Below are 20,000 nucleotides of genomic sequence, written 5' to 3'. Positions count from 1 at the left end.
AAAGCTTTATTTCTTACTGTTGTTGATAAACATGCTGTCCTTCGGACTAAGCGTGTTAGCCCCTCGAGGTGTCCGCGGGTGACACCACATTTAAAAAGATGCATGCATGAAAGAGACAAGTTGAAAAGAAAAGCAATAATTACAAACGACCTTAAGGACTCGACAAAATTTAAGTTAAATTCGCAATCATGTCAACAAGATTAAATCGGCTAAAGGAACACATTACTGGAATGCTTTTCAGGATAGCAAGGGAAGTTCTCGAAGGACCTGGAAAACCATCAATGATCTTACATCTAGAAATTCCAACAATTTAACTGTAAAAGAAGTAAACCTTGATGGAAATTCCGTATGAGACTCACAACAAGTGTCCAAAGCTTTTAATAATCATTTTGCTATTTATACTTTTCTTCGGTTAATTTTTGAAGTGGTAAAAAGTCAAGTTCGTTCAGACGGTTTTGCCAATATGTTTTCAAAATATATTCGATTAGCTCTGACAGATTTTAACAAATTTTGGGTATTTGATAGGAACTGTATGTGGTTAGAACTGAGCCAATTTTAAAAAAAATTTACCGAAGGGAACGCAGGAAAATTAGCAGGTAATTTTGCAGATTTGGTCACGCTGATGTCACAGCTTGCGCGCGGCACAAAAACTCTCAGTGACGCTCTTGTTACAAGGATCGGTACCACAACGTTGTATCATGTATTAGCAATATTGTGTGGTAACAAATGAAACACGAACTATTGCTGAACAAGATACAGTCATTATTGTGACGTAATATGTCAACATGGCTAGTTGCTTATATCTCAAAAACGAACTCGGTGACTCCCATTTTTTATTTCAGAAAAGTAATCAGAAGGGCAAGATGAAACTTTCTGCAAAGTTTAAAAAAATACTGTTTTGTGGATTCAGAGCCACCTTAATTTTGTGATTTTATCAAGGCAGCTCTGAATCCCCTTGACAGAATTTTTTTAAACTTTGCCGAAAGTTTCATTGTAGCCTTCTAATCACTTTTCAGAAATAAAAAAGGGAGGTCACCAAGTTCGTTTTTGAGATATGAGCAACTAACTCCAAAATATAAAGTGTTTTTGCTGAGCTTTCCCATTTCCAAGGTAACTTATTACATCACAATAATATCACGTCTTGTTTTGAATAATCGGTGTAAGTTTCATATGGTACCATAACATTGCTGTTAAGTGGTACAGTGTTGTAGTATCGTTCGATGTAAACAGAGAGTCTTGAAAGTGTTGAAACCTTTCGAGCCTCCTTAAGAGCTTTAGAGCGCGCGAAAAATGTTTAACAGCTCTGTTTGAAGCTAAGAAGGCTTCAGCCACCCTGCGAGCAGAGCCTCCTTTTGTCTTTTTCTTTAATTAATGAGGAGGAGAAAAGGAGGCTCTGCCCGAGTTGCGTCAACTCTTTGAAGCCGCCGCAGCCCGAACTCCTGGACTAGTCAATCTTGTTTTCTCTCGTCAAACCGGTTTTCCCAGTGCGAGCGTCAATTTAGTGAAAAAACCGATGGTTATAATTGAGCCTGCTGTACCATGAAAAACCAAGATGGCGGCGAGATCTGGCATATTAGGCTTGGGTTCGAGACTGCATCCTGGCAACATGCAGCGCATACTCAATAAAGACCTTACTCGATTCATGTAGAGTCTTTCTCGAGAACGCCAAAATCGAGCAAGTAAAAGAAAGGCTCTGCTAGCAGGGTGACTTGAGCCTGCGATTAAATCGAAAAACCAGTGCCTGGTCAGCGGTCAACTTAAAAAAATGATCTCGATGAGCCCGCGATATGGTCTCGTAAAATGTAAAGTAAAATACTAGTCAGCAGATGCCTTGTTTTGACAGGTGTCAATAGGCCATTTTACAGTTGTTTGCTCAGCAACCTAGCCTATGAATGGCTGTGAAGCTGCCGGTGACCTTGTATTGAAACAGCCCCCACTGCTTTTATCATGTAAATCGTGTTGGAATTCTAATTAGCCAAGTGAGGCTATGATCCTCGCAGTTATGAACGCAATTTTTGCAATTTCGTAAAGAAGCCTGAAAAATTTAGGCTTCATGGCTCAGTTGGTTAGAGCGTCGCACCGGTAACGCGAGGTCACGGGTTCAAACCCCGTTGAATTCCTGAATTTTTCAGGCTTCTTTACGCAATTGCAAAAATTGCGTTCATAACTGCAAGGATCATAGCTTCACTTTATTTCATATCCGCAGTTCATATATGATCCATTTCATATACCATTTCATCGTTAATTCTAATTAGGTTTGTATCAAAACAGGGTCACGGGCAGCCTCGCTTCCATTCTCAGGCCAGGTAACTTAGCTACAACTGTAAAATGGTCTACTGACCAGAACATGGATGTCCAATATCTAGCAGGAGTGTCAGCTGAAGTATGGTCTCGATATTGTCAGGTGATACTGGTCACATTGGCATACATAGGCTCGATTGCCAGCCGCTGTTTCGGGAAATGAGCCAACGCTCACTCCCGAAATCACCCGAACTCGAGTGAGCGGAGGAAATCGAGCCTAGATGAAATCCATTTCAATTCGAAATCCAAATGTACGCGTAGAGATTTTAAGATCAAAATATACAGAGGCACCAACAGATGAAAGCAGGGAATGATCTACGGTAAGGGTTTTTTGCTTTATTTCATTTTAAACAAGATATTTATGTTACATTTTCCGGCCTCGGACGGGAACACACATTACTTGCATTTCTGGACATAAGTGGTGCAGACTCAGCTTTATGACTCAACGTGATAAAAAGAACAAAACTTTAATAAAAGACAATTCTACTCTCGTTGTTAAAGTGCATTGTGCTTGGTTGATTTTGGCGTGAATTTAAACAGGTCACGCTTCTTGCTATCTTTGAGTGAACAATCCTTGCCTTGAATCGTACTTCAGGGGTAAGCCTCGGTCCCGGCCCCTAAAAAATGAAAAAAAAAGCTTGGAGACACTGTGCATTCCAATCTTGATGTTAGGGAAACTTAAAATCACGTGAACTAGTTCGAAACAAAGTAAATGTTTAGCACCGTGACAGTGACTCGGGCATACTCCGACAATGGGTCAAAAAAACTCGCCACTTGGGCGTCAATATTGACGACCGGTTTTCCTGGTCATGTCACCTTAGACGTAAAAAAGAGTTTTGTAAACAGTGTATTTACTATATTTCTACATTTGAAAAGTGAACGAAACGCTTGAAACAATCTGAGAAGCTGCTGCGCCGAAAACTCCTGTGACGCAACTTGTGTCTAACAGCAGGTCTTTGAATAGATGAAGACAGGCTTTCTTGCAGCTTCTTTACTTACTCATCTGTTTCTTGAGGGTACATTTCGACAGGGCGATACCTGAAACCGTACTTACTTTTTAAAACGAAGGAAGAACTTCTCCCTATCGAAAGATTCGGCGCCTTCCACGTCATTCAGGTTGCCGCATTCCAAATAAATATCGAAGCACATCTGTAACAATAATATCATGTTTAAGTAATGGTCCGGCTAAGAAGCAGGCAGCCCAGCGGCAAAAGTACTTAGAAGCTGCTGCTCCAATCGAGGCATCTGATTGGCTAATATCGGAAAATGTCGAAAAAAGATGAGAAAAAAATGAAAAAAAAGCCTTTTTTGGATTTCTTCTTCCCCATGCCCTTGATCTCTGTCTCTCGGCCAAATTTGGGCATTGTTCTATGCGCCATTCGCCAATCGGCAAATGGCGCATAGAATCTTGACGATATTTACAAACAGTTTTTGAAGGCATAATGATTTGTTCTACGAAACAGAATCTAATTTTTTAGACGGCAAGTCGATTACATTTTTCATTGAAATTCAAATTTCGCGCTTTTAGCTGCTTACACCAATGGGAACAGCCGAACTTAATTTGATTAAAAATGTTGGCACATTTTAACTAACCGACGCTATTGCCGCGGGCTATTGTTTTTCTGCCTGCTTCTTAGCCGGACCATTACTTAAAGTAGTATCCTAGCCTGCAAACGCAGACGTATTTCCGGCGGTCTTTTTCAGCCGGAAATACGTCTGCGTTCGCAGGCTAGTAGTATCCAGGCCTCGGTTGTTCAAAAGGTGGATAACGCTATCCACGGGATTAATCACTATCCAACGAATAAACACTACCAAAACCAATTGAGCTATCCACCCTTCAAACAACTGGGGCCAGGATGGTAAGATCTGGCTTCTCAAGATGTCTGAGCTACTACAGTATTTAAGTCCCTACTAGCATAGCTACTGAATAGTTTAGTTCGATATTCGTAAATCACCTATCTGCATGCCTGGCATGTCTGTTTGCAAGACTCTACGCGTATAAACTCAAAGTTCCGTTATCGCGCGCAAACTTCCACAAGAGTAACTCAAGTTATAATGGCGTGGTTTTGTGAGACAGTTTTCCTTCAGAACCAACACAGGCAGAGTCCCTGAACCAATCAAAAACACTGGTCAAAGATGTAATCTACGTTTAGAAATGTTAAAACACAATATTTATGAAAAGTGAGCAGCCTTTTAAATTTTAGATTTCGATAGACTTTGGGTACTTTGGTATCTTGCCAGGTCAAAACGTGAAAGAGACTACGATCGAGAAACGGTGGACAATAAACTAGGCGTAGAAAGTTGAAAAGCAATTAAATCTACTCTCGACAACTTGAACCTTCAAAACCCAAATCGGTTTTTCCTAGAATCAGCAGCAGCAGCAGTCGTGTCTTCTTTGTTTTTTCTCGTTACACAAAACTCATCAATCCACACGTTAACAGTCATTTCAAGTGTTGGAGTTATCTTTAGGTGTCGTTGTATCCAGCTTTCTTGAAAAGCTCACGATACGTTCACACTGACACCTTACTTGGTGCAGAGAGTCAAAAATGACATCGCATCCCCGCCTGGGGATGGGGTGAGAAGAGAAGTCTCGGGGTTGTACTCCGTCAACATGAAAACGATACTCCCAAGTTATGGAGGGAGGGACAAAGAAATGCAAAGGACTGGAACTGAGGTTCGGGAGTTCGTAAAAAAACACAGGAACAAGGCTGTCGCTTACCTGTAACCGGTGAAGCTGATTGGCGAGCAAATTTAGAGAAGAGTCCTCCTCTGTGAGCTCTGGATAAAAAACATTCACCTCTGCTTCAATCGCCTATACACGGAAGCAAAGGCATTGGTAAAGGTCCAATATGCAAAGACCATTTTCTTTTATTTCAGAAAGGAGAAAGGCAGCCTCGAGAGAGCTTCATCGTCGACGGTATCTTTTGAGTAAAAATGACTAAGTAACCAAATTCTAAATAACTCCCTCTTTCAACATAATTTCGAAGCCAATAAAATGAAGATACTGAATTGGAATTTAAATGCTCTTCCCCAATCCACCTCGAGTGTCTTTATTTTTGAAGAAAAAATGAAGATTATTGGCAAGCAAACTGGGAAATACGATTGTACTATTATTTTCTTTGCCGTGCAGATACCTCAGTGTAGCTGTCCCTTATGACCTTCTTCCCGCAACACACTTGAACTGAGAAAAATGGTGGCGTTGTCGGATGCTCTTGAGACAATACTACGGCCGCTAGGAGTTGAACTATCAAAAGAAGTCGAAAAGAAAAGATTCATACAGTAAAATGGCCGCGTAAAACTGGAAGACACTACAAATTACCCTTTCATAGTTAAAAGATTTCCATCATCTTGCCGCTGACGCACCTCTGCGCAAAAGTCACACAACGAATCGACAGTTCACCCATGGATGCAATCTTTTACCATAACCTTAAAAAATCTCACCTTTGCTTCTTTCAAAGACCGCTTGGTAAAACATGTCGTTTTCTTTGATGAGACCATCACCGACGAGACTCCGCAAGGTGGGTTGCTCCTGGGCAGGAAAGAAAAGTTATTTGGGTACTCTCTTTTATATGGTTATTCTCTATTTAACACGAAACCGGTGTCCACCGCTAGAAAACGAAAACTAAGAATCTGGATGAAACGGGAGATGGAGAACCAAACTTTAAAGCTGAGGTGTTGAGTGCAAGTGCCCAGATTTTCACCTCCTGTTAGAGGAAAGAGATGAAATTAGGCTCGAAAGCACGAAAGCGCTGCCGTCCTCCAGGCAAGTAATTAGCCAGTATCAAAAATACGATAATTCTCTTTGTTTGTCCGTCGAAAATTTTGCATAACTATTGTTTCCAGTTTCACTGAGTCCTAAGAGGAAATAAAAACAATGCTTATGCAAAATTTTCGACAAAGAGTATTATGGTATTTTTGATACTGGCTAATTAGGGACCTTAAGATCGGAGGACGAGGACGACTACGAGTATGAGTTTTCCTCTTTGTGCATGCGCACTTCAAACCTTAAGCGCATGCTCAGTACGGAAAACTCAAACTCGTAGTCGTCCTCAGATCTAAAGGTCCCTGATGTGAAGCGCGCGAGACCCAAATGCAGCTAAGGGTTGCGAAAACGCCACAGCCTAAACATTATTATTGTTACCGCCCCAAATAACGTATGTCTCGTTTATCCAAACTTGTTCATGTTCTAAGAAACAAACCCAAAGCACACACTTACTTGCGGCATGAAGTAAAATCTGTTCTAACGCGGAACTGTGTTGTGTCTTACCGTAAGTTCTTCCAACGTTGCTGGTCTCCAGGCCGTCAGTGTTGATGATATCTTGCTCGGAAACATCTGAAGGTAGTTCTTGTTTTGCGGGATAGTCAACCCCTCTAAATTGAGTTTAAAACATGCTACAGTCATTGTTGTCGTTTTCAGGGACCGTTCTTTTTCAGTTGGTGGGATTTCGGGGGGTGGGGGGGGGAGAGATATGGAGAACGGGCGTACGAAAGAAAGCCTTCGAGGGGAGGCGGCTGAAAAAAAAAATGAAGGAAAGCGGGTTCAGGCGAAATATGAGATTTCAAAAGAGTCAGTAGATGTTTACAAACTGATGGAAAAGTCTCCTGTTTTATTCACGACAAAGTATATAACCAACGATTGGTTCTAGAGTGAGGATTAAACGACAAAACATCCTTTCTTTCAAATAGTTTAAAGCATCATGGACTCATAAGACAGCATTTGAAGAGTGGCAACAATTACAAAGTAAAGGCAATTTTCAGACATTTGCGAAGCAGATGAATCTTAAACTACCTGGTGAAAAGGAAGTAAGAGACAGCAATAAATCAACCTCATCTGACAGCAAATTAATGGTGAAAGCAGTGAAGGGGAAGCAAATAATGATGAGTATGAGTGGGATGCCACTGACTCCAAAGGAGATGACTCAAATAATGGCATGACTAAAATTATTGCCTTTGCTTTTTTTGAGAGGAAATTGGAGTAAAACAGTTGGGTTTCAATGGAAGCCAGCTACTGGTAGAGTACTCCAGCCTACTTCACCTCTCACCGCCCATTACTATCTTAAATAGTTTACCTAAATGGTAGAAATGCTGCCCAGGGGAAGGGAGATGTTCAATTAGCTACAAAAATAATACTCTTTGTTTGTCCCTCCAAACTTTTACATTAGCATGTTGAACCGCATAAATGAAGATTCCCGATTACCGATACATCCTTGATTGTGACGTTACGTTCCCATGTACCACGCCCTCGGCCGTTTTCTGCTCTACGTCATCAGTACCCAAGACTTACATGCGAGCATTTGGTGTGAAAACGTCATCATTGCCCATTTATTCCGTGCGCGCCTAGTTCTGGCAAATAATTCCTTGTCCAAGTAGACTAAATGAAAAGTCCACCTAAAACACTTCACACGATACATCACTAAATATAATTTGGCAAAACTACCCGTCGATACTAGTCACCCTACATTACCTAACGATGAATGACATTGGTTTTCGTTTTGTTAAACCATATTTACGGTACCTCAATAGTTCAAAGAGCCCAATTTTACATTTTGCTGCAGCTGGGGGTGGAAATATCCCTTTTACAGTACTTCAGCTGACATTTTTAAGTTTTTCGAAAAAATGCAACGAAATTGTTATGGAAGCTGATAAACATCTGGAATCAGAGATGCTTTGTCCCCCAGTCTCATCACATTTTCCTCTTTGCCTTCGCTCAGAATCTGAACTCCTTTAGAGTACCTACATTTATTCTTACCTAAGCAAGACAACTGGTGCTGGAGGGCAAGCCTAGATAAGATTCTTGTCCGTATGGCTTTGATTGTAGCCTCCATGTGAGATAAGCTGACTGATGATTTGGGAACAATTTCCTAACACAAGAAAGTCATGAAGAATGCGGTTTCGTCTGTCGTATAAACAGCGAAACCGCATCGATTTGAATACGGTCACTATTTTGGTGTAAAATATGCATTGGTCGATTCAAAATAGTGAATTAAGCACGTAGTGCAGCGCTCGCTTACACCATCACGACTTGGATTTTCTGGCGAAAACGGTTCCGTGTAAACACTTGCAAACCGCATCTTCGAAGTCATGAAACCGTGTTCGTGTAAACACTGCCTTAACATGATTTAGTATCACCCAACTAGTGGAATAATGCAAATCCTGCATTTTGAATGGCTACGCTACTAGAGGACTATTAGTAATAGTCCTCGAGTACCGCAAAGCGTGACGCTTTTTTTCGTTTTATTCCCAAATAAATATTTCATCAATTTGCATTTGCTAACTTCATTATTGCCTTTTCTGTCCGACTATTTGGGTGATATACTAAAACAATTAGACCCTTCGCCCCTTCGCCCAAGGCCCTTGCGGGCTACGGGTCTAATTGTTAAATATAGTATGACGCTATACAAAAAATAGCAGCGCGATAATTTCATTCTTCCGCGGACACCTCCATTTCCGTTACCGAGACCTCAAGGCATCGAGAATCCAAAGGGGAAAAAGATTCACCCAACGAATAATTTCTTATATTAGAGCCAACGCACAGGTGAATTTAAAGCCCAAGGAATGAAAGCAATCAACGGCTAAAAGTAAGAACAACAGACATGCTGTAAGAGGAGGAGCATTAAAGTTAACCACTGTTATCATTATTTGTCAATCGCTACACAATAATATTGAACTTTGTAATAACGGCAGTGAGAGAAAACAATGCCTTTTTTGTTTAAACTGAGAATCCTCAATATCTTTTATAACCTTTGACATGGAAGGATCTTTTGTGTAGAGCATAAATAAGGGGTGACCATTTTTGATGATAAATGAATTGCAATGAAAACTAACACAAACAATTATTCGTTTTACAGCCCGTCCTTTGTGTTCCAGGCAACTCTCATTCTTTTCCACGTCTCTTTTAACAAAATACACCAATTTACTAATTAGTTTTTAAAAATATTTTTAAAATCAATTTACCTCCTTCCTGTATAACTCCCGGGTTAGGGTCAACTACTTGATCATTAAGAATAAAAATCAGCCACTCACTCATCATTTTCTATATACATTTCAATGTGTCATTTTTAGGTACATGTAAATAGTTTTTGCCTTGCTTGAGTCTTGAGCATTCAGTTTAGGGATGCTTTCCATTTGAAAGAACTCACCGGCCAGACCGGGCATTTGGAAGGACTAAAAACTTCTTCAAATTAACAAACTTTGAGGATGATACATACTACACCAGAAGAATGAGAGGGATTATCGTGCAAGTGTTCCTTCAAATATTATTGTTACAATTTATGAGACCCAGTTCTGGTTTCACAAACTCAATAATGAGTGAGTCATCGAAATGTCATTGTAATCGATTATTGCTGACTTTTACTCTCAATTGTTTATCTAACAGCTCTGTAATTACAATATTTGATCCTTCCTTTGACAACCCTTTTAGCATGCCATAGTATACCAGAATTCTGGAATATTTCCAAATCTCGATGACAATGATAGTAGTCTGTGGAAAAAATGTGAAAGCAAGCATGAAAACATGAACGTTTCTTACATGCAGTTCCTCAGACAAGAAGTCCAGTCCACTGATTCTCTGAACCCACATGTACGGCCTTCCCAGTAGAGCAACAAACTCTGAGAAACTGCTAATTCTGAAAAAAAAAATTAAAAAAATTAAAACAAGGTAAAAACTGCTAATATAAGTCTGCATTAGCCACAAAGGTCAGCAATCAGGATATCAAATTATGCAAACTTATTAAAATTAGGTTAGACAGATAATCAACAGTGGTAAATAATCCTTAAGGATCTACAATCTATAGCCAGATGATTCGCCGATTCCTGAATGAGATCCTTTTCAAGTACAGGTAAAAACAGACAGCTTGGTGATCCCCACATGGCCCCAGAGATGGGACCAACGAAGTGAAACCCAGTGTCAGTGTTACGAAGAAACTAACAGTACCAGTACAGCAACAGGACCTGACTACAGTACTTGTGGAAGGAATGCAGTTACCCTACTCTCAGGCAGCATGAACCAGCTATTCAGTGTCAAAGATCATCACAAACTCTTTTATTTTTTGTAATTTTTATTCTTGTAAAGTTACAGTGGAACCCTGTTAATACGACCACTGTTAAGCAATGGAAAATTGGTTGTATTAACAGGGCAGGGTGCAATTATTGTGCAACTAAATGAATGCTGTACCAGTCCTTTAATTCTGCTATAAATCAACCTTTCTTTCACAGTTTACAACCGTATAACCTTAGTTCATTGTAACTGAACGAAACCCGAGAAACAAGAAAAAAAAGTTACACAACACTGATGTCTTACAGTTTCTTGAAAGGCGATGGCTTTTAGTGAAACACAGCAGAATACAGTATATCAAAGAGACGTTTTCTATATTGTAGCTTACAGCAATTTACACATAAAACTACAAGTTAGAAAGTTCAAATGGTTCTGAAGAAGTCTGTAACCTTTGATTGGCTTTGCCTTTGCTTAAGCCAATCACTTTGCACAAAAGCAATAACTTTCGCCAGGTCATTTGCAGTATTCATATTGTCCTAGTGGTCTGAAGCCTGCCAGTTGTGGATAGATATGGTTTATCAATTAAACATGCTAACCACAAACACCTTTGCTTAAAAACAATAAATAAAATTATAACGCATTATTGTTTCTCAGATGGTGTCTGTAGTATTCAGCAACCTCACCAGGCATTTCAGTTAAGTGGTAATTTTATAAAGAAAATAACGACTGGGGACTCCAAAATGTGGTTGTCAGTTGTAATTAACGAAGTGGTTGGATTAATGAGGTTTCCAGATAAGAAAACAATTGAACTTTTGTTCGGGCAACAAAAAAGTGGTTGTAATAAAGGGGTGGTCATATTAACAAGCAAGTTGTAAGACAGGGTTCCACTGAACAGAAATAAAGGCTTGCATAGCTGGCAGTTCTTTTTGAAGCGCAGGAGATTTCAAGCACCGCAAGAAGGCTGGGGCAGGGAAAAGGAAGAACCGCCTGCAAGGATTGACCACCTTTTCGATTTCCATCCCCTCATTTGCATATTTGACAACTGTGTCAGCTTTTGGAGATTCAACCAATGAGAGAGGAGGCGGTAAAACGAATCTTACGGCCTACACCAAACAAAATAATCTGCTGATGTAGGCGACGAACACCAGTAATCTCAAATGTGAGAGAGGCCTTTCCTTCTCAGTTGAAAACGGAAAATGTTATTAATAGTTGCAGATTGGCTTTTATCAGCTCAAGATTCATATGGGTAATTCCAGAGGACTTCATCCATTTCCACGCAAAACCTATTGATCCTATTCAAGATATCAAAGTGCGGAGTATGTCAAAATGTGACTTTGGCAGAACGTTTGGCCAAGATTTGTCTGAAAATAGCATGATCAGACATATTTTCTGATTGTGTATGTCATGCCTGTGGGAAGAAAGTTCTAAATGTATTTGAAATTTAGGTAAAAGAAACAAGATGATTTAATCAGATAGAATATCATCACATGTCTTCTCCTTGCAAATCTATCGAGAAATGTGCCGGAACCAAAAAAATCACTATTATTTGTGAAGCCTCAAGCGCCCCGAATGAAATTTTGGAATTCTTGCATCAGCATCCGAATGCTGGTTAAAATTTTGACTTCTCACCGCCAGTTAGGCAGGCTACAGATGTAACAATAATATTATTGTTTCAAGTCCCTGACCTGTCAGTGTCAACAGGAAGAGCGATGCACACAGATTTATCCCCTGCAGGTTTGGCGTGTCTGACACAATCAGATAATGTTTACTTACCCAACTTTAGCAAGCTGATAAAGACTGGAAGGGTTGGGTGCCTTTTCCCCATCATCATCAGGAAACAGACAAGTTAACAGTGAATAAGCAGAGAGAAGAGTGCTGACAAAAATACAACAGGACAGCTTACATGTAGTGAGCTTGCAAATTAATGACATTTGTCACAATGCTGTTTTGAAACTTTATCTGGCCCATGCACATGCCTGACAATGCTTCTAACAGTATCACTTAAAAGGTGACAACCTTACATGTAGCGATTTCAGGTTGTCCCACAAGGAAGATAATGTCACGTGTATTTTGCTATCCTTTTTATGCTTTCACCCTTTTGTACCCAAAAATAAGACACCATTTTTCACTAGGCACAATATTTTTGGCTTTGATTCAACTAATGTAACATGAACAATATAAAGTGATAATTATTACTTTATAATTGGTTAGTTGAGCAGTCAAACGACAATGTGTCAAAGAAATTACCTGTTTGCTAGGACAGAACCTGAAGCAATTTCATTCAAAGACAAAGAAGGAGATACCACTACAGTGTTAAAAATTGGCAAAAAGGAAAACAGAAGATGTACAGTTGCTTTGTCTGCAAAAGAAAAGAACAAGGACAATCTTGCAACCTATCACTTTATCACTAAAGTAACTGTTATTCCTTAGAGCACAAGTGAGAGCATCCCTTGAACAATATTTAAAGAAGTTATCACTGGCAAAATCAAACACTAAGTAAAAAGTATCACTTTGCAGCAGAAACAGTGGAGAAAGAGAGGCCCTCCGATTACAATGATACTGTATCATACTATTACATGTAAACGTATGCAATGGAAAGTGTTAGATACTGGTACAATACACAAAACACAGTTACAAAAGAGTGGAAACCTCTTTATTTTCTTCAACACATGAATGTCCTTGGCTTTCTTTTAATGACATAAGTGCCCATGACTTTTAATTGAAACAAAAGCAAATATCACTGGTTTTTCTCCCTCAGAATGCTAACACAGACACAATAACGTTAAGAAAAATACAGTGCTCATTGCTCCATTCAAAACACCTATCTGATGTGTTTGCAATCTCCCACCCAGGAGCTTCTTTCTTGTAGCCTTGGAATGCTTTAAGTGCCACTGTCAATGAAAGCAGGTCATCCTGAATAAAGATTTGCTCCATTGACAAGGTGAAACACTAACAAGCACAGTTATAAAAAATACTTCAGAGCCAAGTCTTTAAAAGGTGGTTAATGTTACACATATGTGTAATTTAGTAACAATGCACATCAAACCTTTACAGTGAACTTGAAGTTGGATTTGTAGAGGATGCCTCTTAAGCAACGTCTTCTTTTTCTCTTCCAAACGAGCTTCTTCCTTTTTTCTCCTGTGTTTTGACTTGAGATAACACAAAAGTTTGCTATCACTGAATGCAGATGATCTTTTACCCCTATTATAATTTATGTAAAAATTCAAAGGGGAAATAACACTATTTGCAGAACCTAAACACTGTCAAAAAAATCCTATGATTTACTAGTTTATGCATGTACAGTATCCCTTATATGGTAAAGCACAATGCTGACCATTTAACCTGTCAACTGCAGTCTACTGTAAGATGACATTTTTAATAAAAATCATCCTGGGTTACCCTTTTATGCCCATCACTTGTTTCTTGATCTGAATCACTTTCCACTTCTGAAAACAAACATTTAAAAAACACATGAAAATTTTGAAAATCCCAGCAAGAAAACAAAGCACACCGTTTGGCAGAGAGTCTTTAAATTGCAACCAAACTAGGTCATTTTGTTTCAACCTAGGCCAACGTGTTTCAACCAAGCCAAGGTTAGTTTGGGGCAGGTACAAACAGAGGTCAGAGGTCATTGTTTTACCAATACAGAAAAAAACCCACCCTAACTGTTTACAAATGCTAGCATTAGGCCTACAAGCTTTTGTTTAGGCCTAATTAGACTTAAGGATAGCTTTAATGAATGTTTAGGATACTATCTGTATTGGTAAAACAATGACCTGTGTTTTGTACCCACCCCAAATTGACCTAGGTTGAAACAACTTGGTCTAGGTCGAAACCAGTTGACCTAGATTGAAACAAAATGACCTGCAACATATATATACTGGAAAAGTGTATGCTAGAAACACTTAGTCTAGCAGTCAATTCAAACAACAATCGATCCGACACCATATAACAAAAAGAGTTTTTCCACAAAAATAATACAGTAATTAAGTGTTTCTTACATGCGTTAATTTATTACTGAGTTGCCAGTATGACAAACCAGTCGGAAAATGGGTGTCACTTCTCTGTTTTTTTCCCGTGTCAAGAAAATGGAAACTTGGCTCTCCCCTTCTAAGTATTGATTTTGTTCCTAGAGTATCCTGCGCATATCTTCGGTTGGTTTCAGACAGTAAATGCATAGATGTTATAAGGTGGACACAGTACAAACAATGGTGACGATGCCAATGTAACGCAAATGGTGTTTTATTGGATCTTTAAACAAAATATACCATTTGGGAGCTCAGTAATGGAACGTCAATTCGATAAATAACACAAGCTGTGAAAATGAATATCTGAAATCTTAAAAGCAACGAATAGTGGGCTTCAACAACAATTGCATCTTTTGCCACCGGATGTCAATATTTTGCTAAATCAAATGGCAAAGTCTCTGATAACTTTTTCTATTCTGGGTTTAACAAACTCAGAGAAAGAATTAAACACCTTGAACGCATCTGTCTTTACTGTTGTCTGGCTATTTATATTCATTTTGTGCTTAACTTTGCACATTCTTTAGGTAAAAAAATTATTGGAGATCAAGAATTATTTGAAAGAATGCTTGTTGTCTATTTTGTGCTTTCTTATTCAAGGAAAGGTTCTTCAGAAAAGGGTTTGATCCCGAAATTTATTTTGTTGCATATGCTAATTAATTTTGACATAATTCAGTTTCTTGTTTTCACACACACAATGAAATAGGAAGGGTTTTTTTCCTCTAATAGCAAATGTTGTTTGTTTCCATACATTTTTCGCTGGAAAAGGTTTCTGTGAGATTGTCCTTTGTGAATTTATCATGTTGCGTAATATTCCACCTTAACAAATTTGCATACATGGGTTGAAATGTGATGCGTGAGGATTTTTTATAAAGATGACAGGAATGTTTTCTTTCTGTCAAATGACTGATAGGTAGCCAAGTTTTTAATTAATGACCTGCAACATATATATACTGGAAAAGTGTATGCTAGAAACACTAGCAGTCAATTCAAACAACAATCGATCCAACACCATTAATAATTATGCGCATACCTATGCCATTGTGAAACACTTAGCATGCCGTGCCAGCGCATGCATGCCTGTGCAATCACATTTTCCCCTGTTTTCCCATGGAAGGTCACACATATGAGATAAGGATAAACTAAGCTATAATAAAGGGTATGTAACGAAGTGACAGGAAGATAAAAGCTTTATTTATAAACTAATCCACTTGCTTTAGAAATTTTCCTTGCGACCTTAGCAATATGTGGTTTCCATGTGAGGTTATCACCAAAAACATTGTTTTCTTTACTCGTTTGATAATGCAATAACTTATTTCTAATTCAAGATCAAGATTTTGCCATTTCTCTGTGTTAAAGACAAACCTCGTGCAGCAGTTTTGGATTCCATAGCAGCTTTAGCAACATCCAAATCACCCAAAATATTGACCTCCAAATTAGGATCACAGGCCTCATTGTATGCTGATGCTTGCATGTACAGGATGTATAGAGGAAGTGGAAGATAACGTGCAGTTTCATGCTGCATATGTTGAACATCCAATGGCATATTCATGTACTCTTGGACAGGTTGAGTGGCCTGTGAAAAGCAATCGCTACACTTTTTTCTGATTGCAGAGATCCAAAATAAAGTTTAGAGTACAGTTTTTTTTTCTAACCCTAACCCTAATGTATTATATAAATTTCAAAATGCTGTGTACTTTGACCTTAAACAGACTGTTATTGAAAAGTAAAGAGAAACTTGACATTCACCCTTTGCACAAAATTGTTGAAAACATTGGACAAACAGCAAAGGAACAATGCAAAGTAAAACTTTCAAACAAAAGATCACAAGTCACATATTAATTATGTAGACAAGTCCAATAGTCTAACTAGGCTAAATTTCATTGGCACTGTTTTCACAGTGGACTAAATAGTTATATATTGTAAAAGAGGGGGTTATTGGTCATGGCGATGGTTGTGTTAGCAGCCTCTCAAAGTGACAATGACTGTTTCATGAAGAGTTCAAGCTTAAATCAAGTTCCTCCAGGTCATTCTACATATATACTTTGCTCTCTGCTCCCAAGTATCTACTGAAATGTTCTTCCACTTCAGGTTTTTTTTCTCAATGTCTTTTAATCTTAGCCAGGACTCTCCTTGTTACTTACTTAATCCTCTTCATGCATTTCCGCACATAAGGCCTTTACCAGGGAACGCCATTGTTGCTTGTCCTTCGCTAGTTTTACCACCTCCCCAGCTCCACCCTTTCTCCTTCATCTCCCCTTCAACTGATCGTCATTATGTCTCCTTGGATCTTCCTCGCTTTCTTTTTCCATCTGGAGTTCAAAGCATAGCCACCCGCAGGATGGCTATCAAGGGCATTCTACAAAACAATACGCCCAATCCATCTCCACCTGCATTGTTTTACTTCAAGGGAAACATGTCGTACACAGGTCTTCCTTCGTAGTTCATAGCTCCAGATCTTGTTTTGCCAGTAGATCCCCAATATCCTTCTAAGGCAATTATTTTGAAAGACTTCTAGCTTAACTGAACCTGATGGTAACATTTTAGTTCTTCCACAGTCTTTTCTGAAGTTTCTCGTTGGCAGCGCTAGCCTTACCCATTCTCAGAGTGATTTCTTGATTGAGTCTTGCAGATTCTGAGATTGCACTGCCTAGAGAGGTGAAAGTCTTGCACATTGTGAGCGGTTGGTTCTCCACATTGATTGGTGTCGGCGCATCAACAGTCAGGTACACCGTATGTAGGCGGTTGGTAGAGACACTCCGTCTTTTCTATGTTGACCTCAAGACTTAACTGTGACACAGCTTCAGGCAATTTGTAATCTAGGACTTGCATATCTGTAGCACTGCGTGACACAAGAGCACTGTCGTCTGCAAACAACAATTCTTTGTTGACTATCAGGCAAATCTTGGTTCTAGTTTTCAATTCTGACACATTAAACAGGTTGGCTTCCCTCCTAGGTTGGATGTATACTCCTTCCAGGGAGTCTTTGAAGGCCACTTCCATCATCGCCGCCAGGTACATGTAGATAGAGAAAAGTGTGGTCACCCACACGCAAACTTGCTTCATGCCATTGATGACTTGAAGCCCTTTGGAAATGGTGTTGCACATGGTGACACTGGCCTGCATACCATCTCATTTTGGTAACCTTCTGTACAAAGGAGGAGTGATGACCATTAGAACCAAGAACAGATGATAAAAGTTTCCTTTTCCTCAAATACTGCTGATGGTTTGGTGATGAGATGCTTGGTCAAAATGTAAAGACACATAACAATACCATGCTTTAGTTATCGAGGGTGGCCTGAATCATTCGCTTAGCACTGATCAGTGCGTGTCAGTTTTCCATAGAAACTGGACAGGTGGTAATTATGTAAGACACCCCTCTTGTTCTCTGGAGACTGATGTGTTGACAAAGGTGATCTTTTTATCCTTCTCCAGGGTGAAGACAATGGCAGGTTGCCGCCAACAGGAAGCAGACATTATTACTACAATTCAAGATGGTCAAGGTGTCATCAAAATAACATTTCCAGATATTAGGCTTGTAGGTTGTAGATTTGATTTATTGCTTGTTCTTCAAGTACCTCCATGCAGAGCTGAGCAATAACCATGGAGACTGTGCTTCCCATGGCTTCACCATTTTGTCACTTACTGTATACACGTAAAATGATTTGTTTTATGGGAAGTAGGTAAATCTTAATACAAAGTCTAAGAAGTCCGCAATGTGAGCAGGTGTTAAGCATCGTGTGGTCAGTAAAGCATGGGTCACTCTATAGCTTTCATCCGGCAGCTTCTGCAGTAATTTTACGGGAATGACAATGTTGGCACGAACTGCACGTTGAAAAACACCATGATCTTGCGACCCTGTATCTTCTCATTGCTCATGGTGGAAGTGAAAAGGGCTGAGTTGTCCACAGTGAAGTCCAAGTTACAAGTAAGGGCGATAAGTTCTCCATTCTGGTGTATTGTGAGCCATCTTTTTTTTAATTCGTACTATCTGACAATCTTCACTGAGCACTTACAACCACTTTAGCCCTTGGCCTCACCATTGTGCAATTCAATGTACAGTATATACATGTACATAATATACTGTTACCATGATCACATTAAATAGTAGAGCTTTTACCTTCAAAATATTTTCAAGTCTTGGCTGCAAACTATCCAAAAATTCCTTCTTGGTGTGGATTTCTTTTACAAGTGTTCCCTTCTTCTTTAGAAATTGTTCTTTTTGTAATGCCAATCTGAAGATAATGGAACAAAAACTGCATAGTTGGAGGAAGGAATGTGCATTTTCTTGTGGGAAATGGATTGCTCAAGTTTCTTTAAATGAAAATATACATTATAATGGATAAAATACTTCTCCAAACAAATTAATTAGCACTTAATTTTCTTCATTATACACTGTCCTTTTCAGTTTGAGTTGCCATATATACTTCCTGCTTTTCACCTGAGTATTCCACTTTTCATTGTCTGATTTCCCAATTTCCTGAGTTTTCCTCTACTTAAATACTTACGTTTTTCTCTGTTCTAATTCCCATTCAAGTCTTGCCAACATCAGCTGATGAGTGTCACCTCTTGTAAGATCCTTCAAAGGGAATACTATATATTTTAATATTTAACTACATTATCAAATTCAGTGTATAATGATTTAATCAGATGTATTTCTAAATACAGTACTTATCTATCCATTCATTTTTACAATATAAGTACACTCTTTTCTGTCTTTTCATGCAACAGATTTAGAAATAAGAGGAAAAACCATTCTTAATAACTTTTGAGGGTGAGACACTGCAGCTAAATTTTGTATTGTAAATGGCATTCTGCTATGGAATGACAAATCCCAAATTTAATCATAAAGATAACAACACTGGGGAAAAAGAGACCTTTCACATTTGACATTTGACTTTTTGTCTTTTACATGACAAATTTTGTATGAAGAATTTGACTATACTAGGCTGTATAAAAGGTTATGTAGTAATGTCTTTTGCACATGTGTTGAATAAAATAATATCACTTACAGGCTTGGATATTTCTTTGGGTGCATCTCGAAAAAACTCGTCCTCTGAAACAAGCTCAATCTCTTCATCTTTTGACCTTTGTAAAACAATGAAAGTTCACTTAAATCAGGATGCAAACATAGTGCCTAATTACCATTATCAATACCATTGTTATTAGAGCAAGTTCAATTGAGTGTTGTAAAACCAAACCAAAGTAATTACTTTGGCCAATAAAAAAGAACGGAGACAATCCAGTAAACCAATCAAAACTCGAAGTAATTACAAGTAGCCGACACACAGCATGGGAAATTCTCTTCTGATTGGTTGAAAAGTGGCACCAGAACTTTGAACCAATCACTGAGTGAAGTAATGCAAAACCAAAGCAATTTGCTAATATTATTACTTTCGACACTCAATTGAAAACCACTCCATTATTATTATCGGACGTAACGCGAAAAGGGTAACAAAATTATTGAATATTTGTATTCACCATATATGGTATTAGATTCCTACAAATTCCTACAGATTCCTAAGCATTCCTGCAATGATGTCATATTTTTGCTGCAAGGATAAGCATGTCGTTACTAAGGCAATTTTCCAAACAATGGCAGAGAGAAAGGAAAGTTTGTCTTTGGTTGACAAATGTTTCTGAAGTGCGGTTTAGAGGTGAATTGGAAAAATGATCAAACT

At 38.8% G+C, this 20,000-nt stretch overlaps 1 protein-coding gene across 2 annotated transcripts in view; it reads right to left on the bottom strand.

Moving 5' to 3' along the window:
- Nucleotides 1-2,617: 2,617 nt before the first annotated feature.
- Nucleotides 2,618-20,000, bottom strand: part of LOC137975972 (THO complex subunit 5 homolog) — a 31,055-nt gene continuing 13,672 nt past the window's right edge. For both annotated transcript variants that reach the window (XM_068823196.1, XM_068823197.1), the window contains 16 exons: nucleotides 19,332-19,407; nucleotides 18,828-18,898; nucleotides 18,440-18,554; nucleotides 15,685-15,895; nucleotides 13,694-13,740; nucleotides 13,341-13,443; nucleotides 12,542-12,653; nucleotides 12,068-12,169; nucleotides 9,830-9,926; nucleotides 8,051-8,162; nucleotides 6,569-6,672; nucleotides 5,743-5,830; nucleotides 5,436-5,545; nucleotides 5,021-5,113; nucleotides 3,356-3,450; nucleotides 2,618-2,918 (listed from right to left, as the gene is read on the bottom strand). In XM_068823196.1, coding sequence (XP_068679297.1) covers nucleotides 2,855-2,918; nucleotides 3,356-3,450; nucleotides 5,021-5,113; nucleotides 5,436-5,545; nucleotides 5,743-5,830; nucleotides 6,569-6,672; nucleotides 8,051-8,162; nucleotides 9,830-9,926; nucleotides 12,068-12,169; nucleotides 12,542-12,653; nucleotides 13,341-13,443; nucleotides 13,694-13,740; nucleotides 15,685-15,895; nucleotides 18,440-18,554; nucleotides 18,828-18,898; nucleotides 19,332-19,407 — 1,600 coding nt within the window. In that variant the 3' untranslated portion in view covers nucleotides 2,618-2,854. The remainder of the gene's footprint in view (nucleotides 2,919-3,355; nucleotides 3,451-5,020; nucleotides 5,114-5,435; nucleotides 5,546-5,742; nucleotides 5,831-6,568; nucleotides 6,673-8,050; nucleotides 8,163-9,829; nucleotides 9,927-12,067; nucleotides 12,170-12,541; nucleotides 12,654-13,340; nucleotides 13,444-13,693; nucleotides 13,741-15,684; nucleotides 15,896-18,439; nucleotides 18,555-18,827; nucleotides 18,899-19,331; nucleotides 19,408-20,000) is intronic.

Source organism: Montipora foliosa, chromosome 11, assembly GCF_036669935.1.
Source record: "Montipora foliosa isolate CH-2021 chromosome 11, ASM3666993v2, whole genome shotgun sequence".
Taxonomy (NCBI): Eukaryota; Metazoa; Cnidaria; class Anthozoa; order Scleractinia; family Acroporidae; genus Montipora; species Montipora foliosa.
Note: the sequence above shows the minus strand (reverse complement) of the source record. Positions and strands in the feature narration are given on the sequence as shown.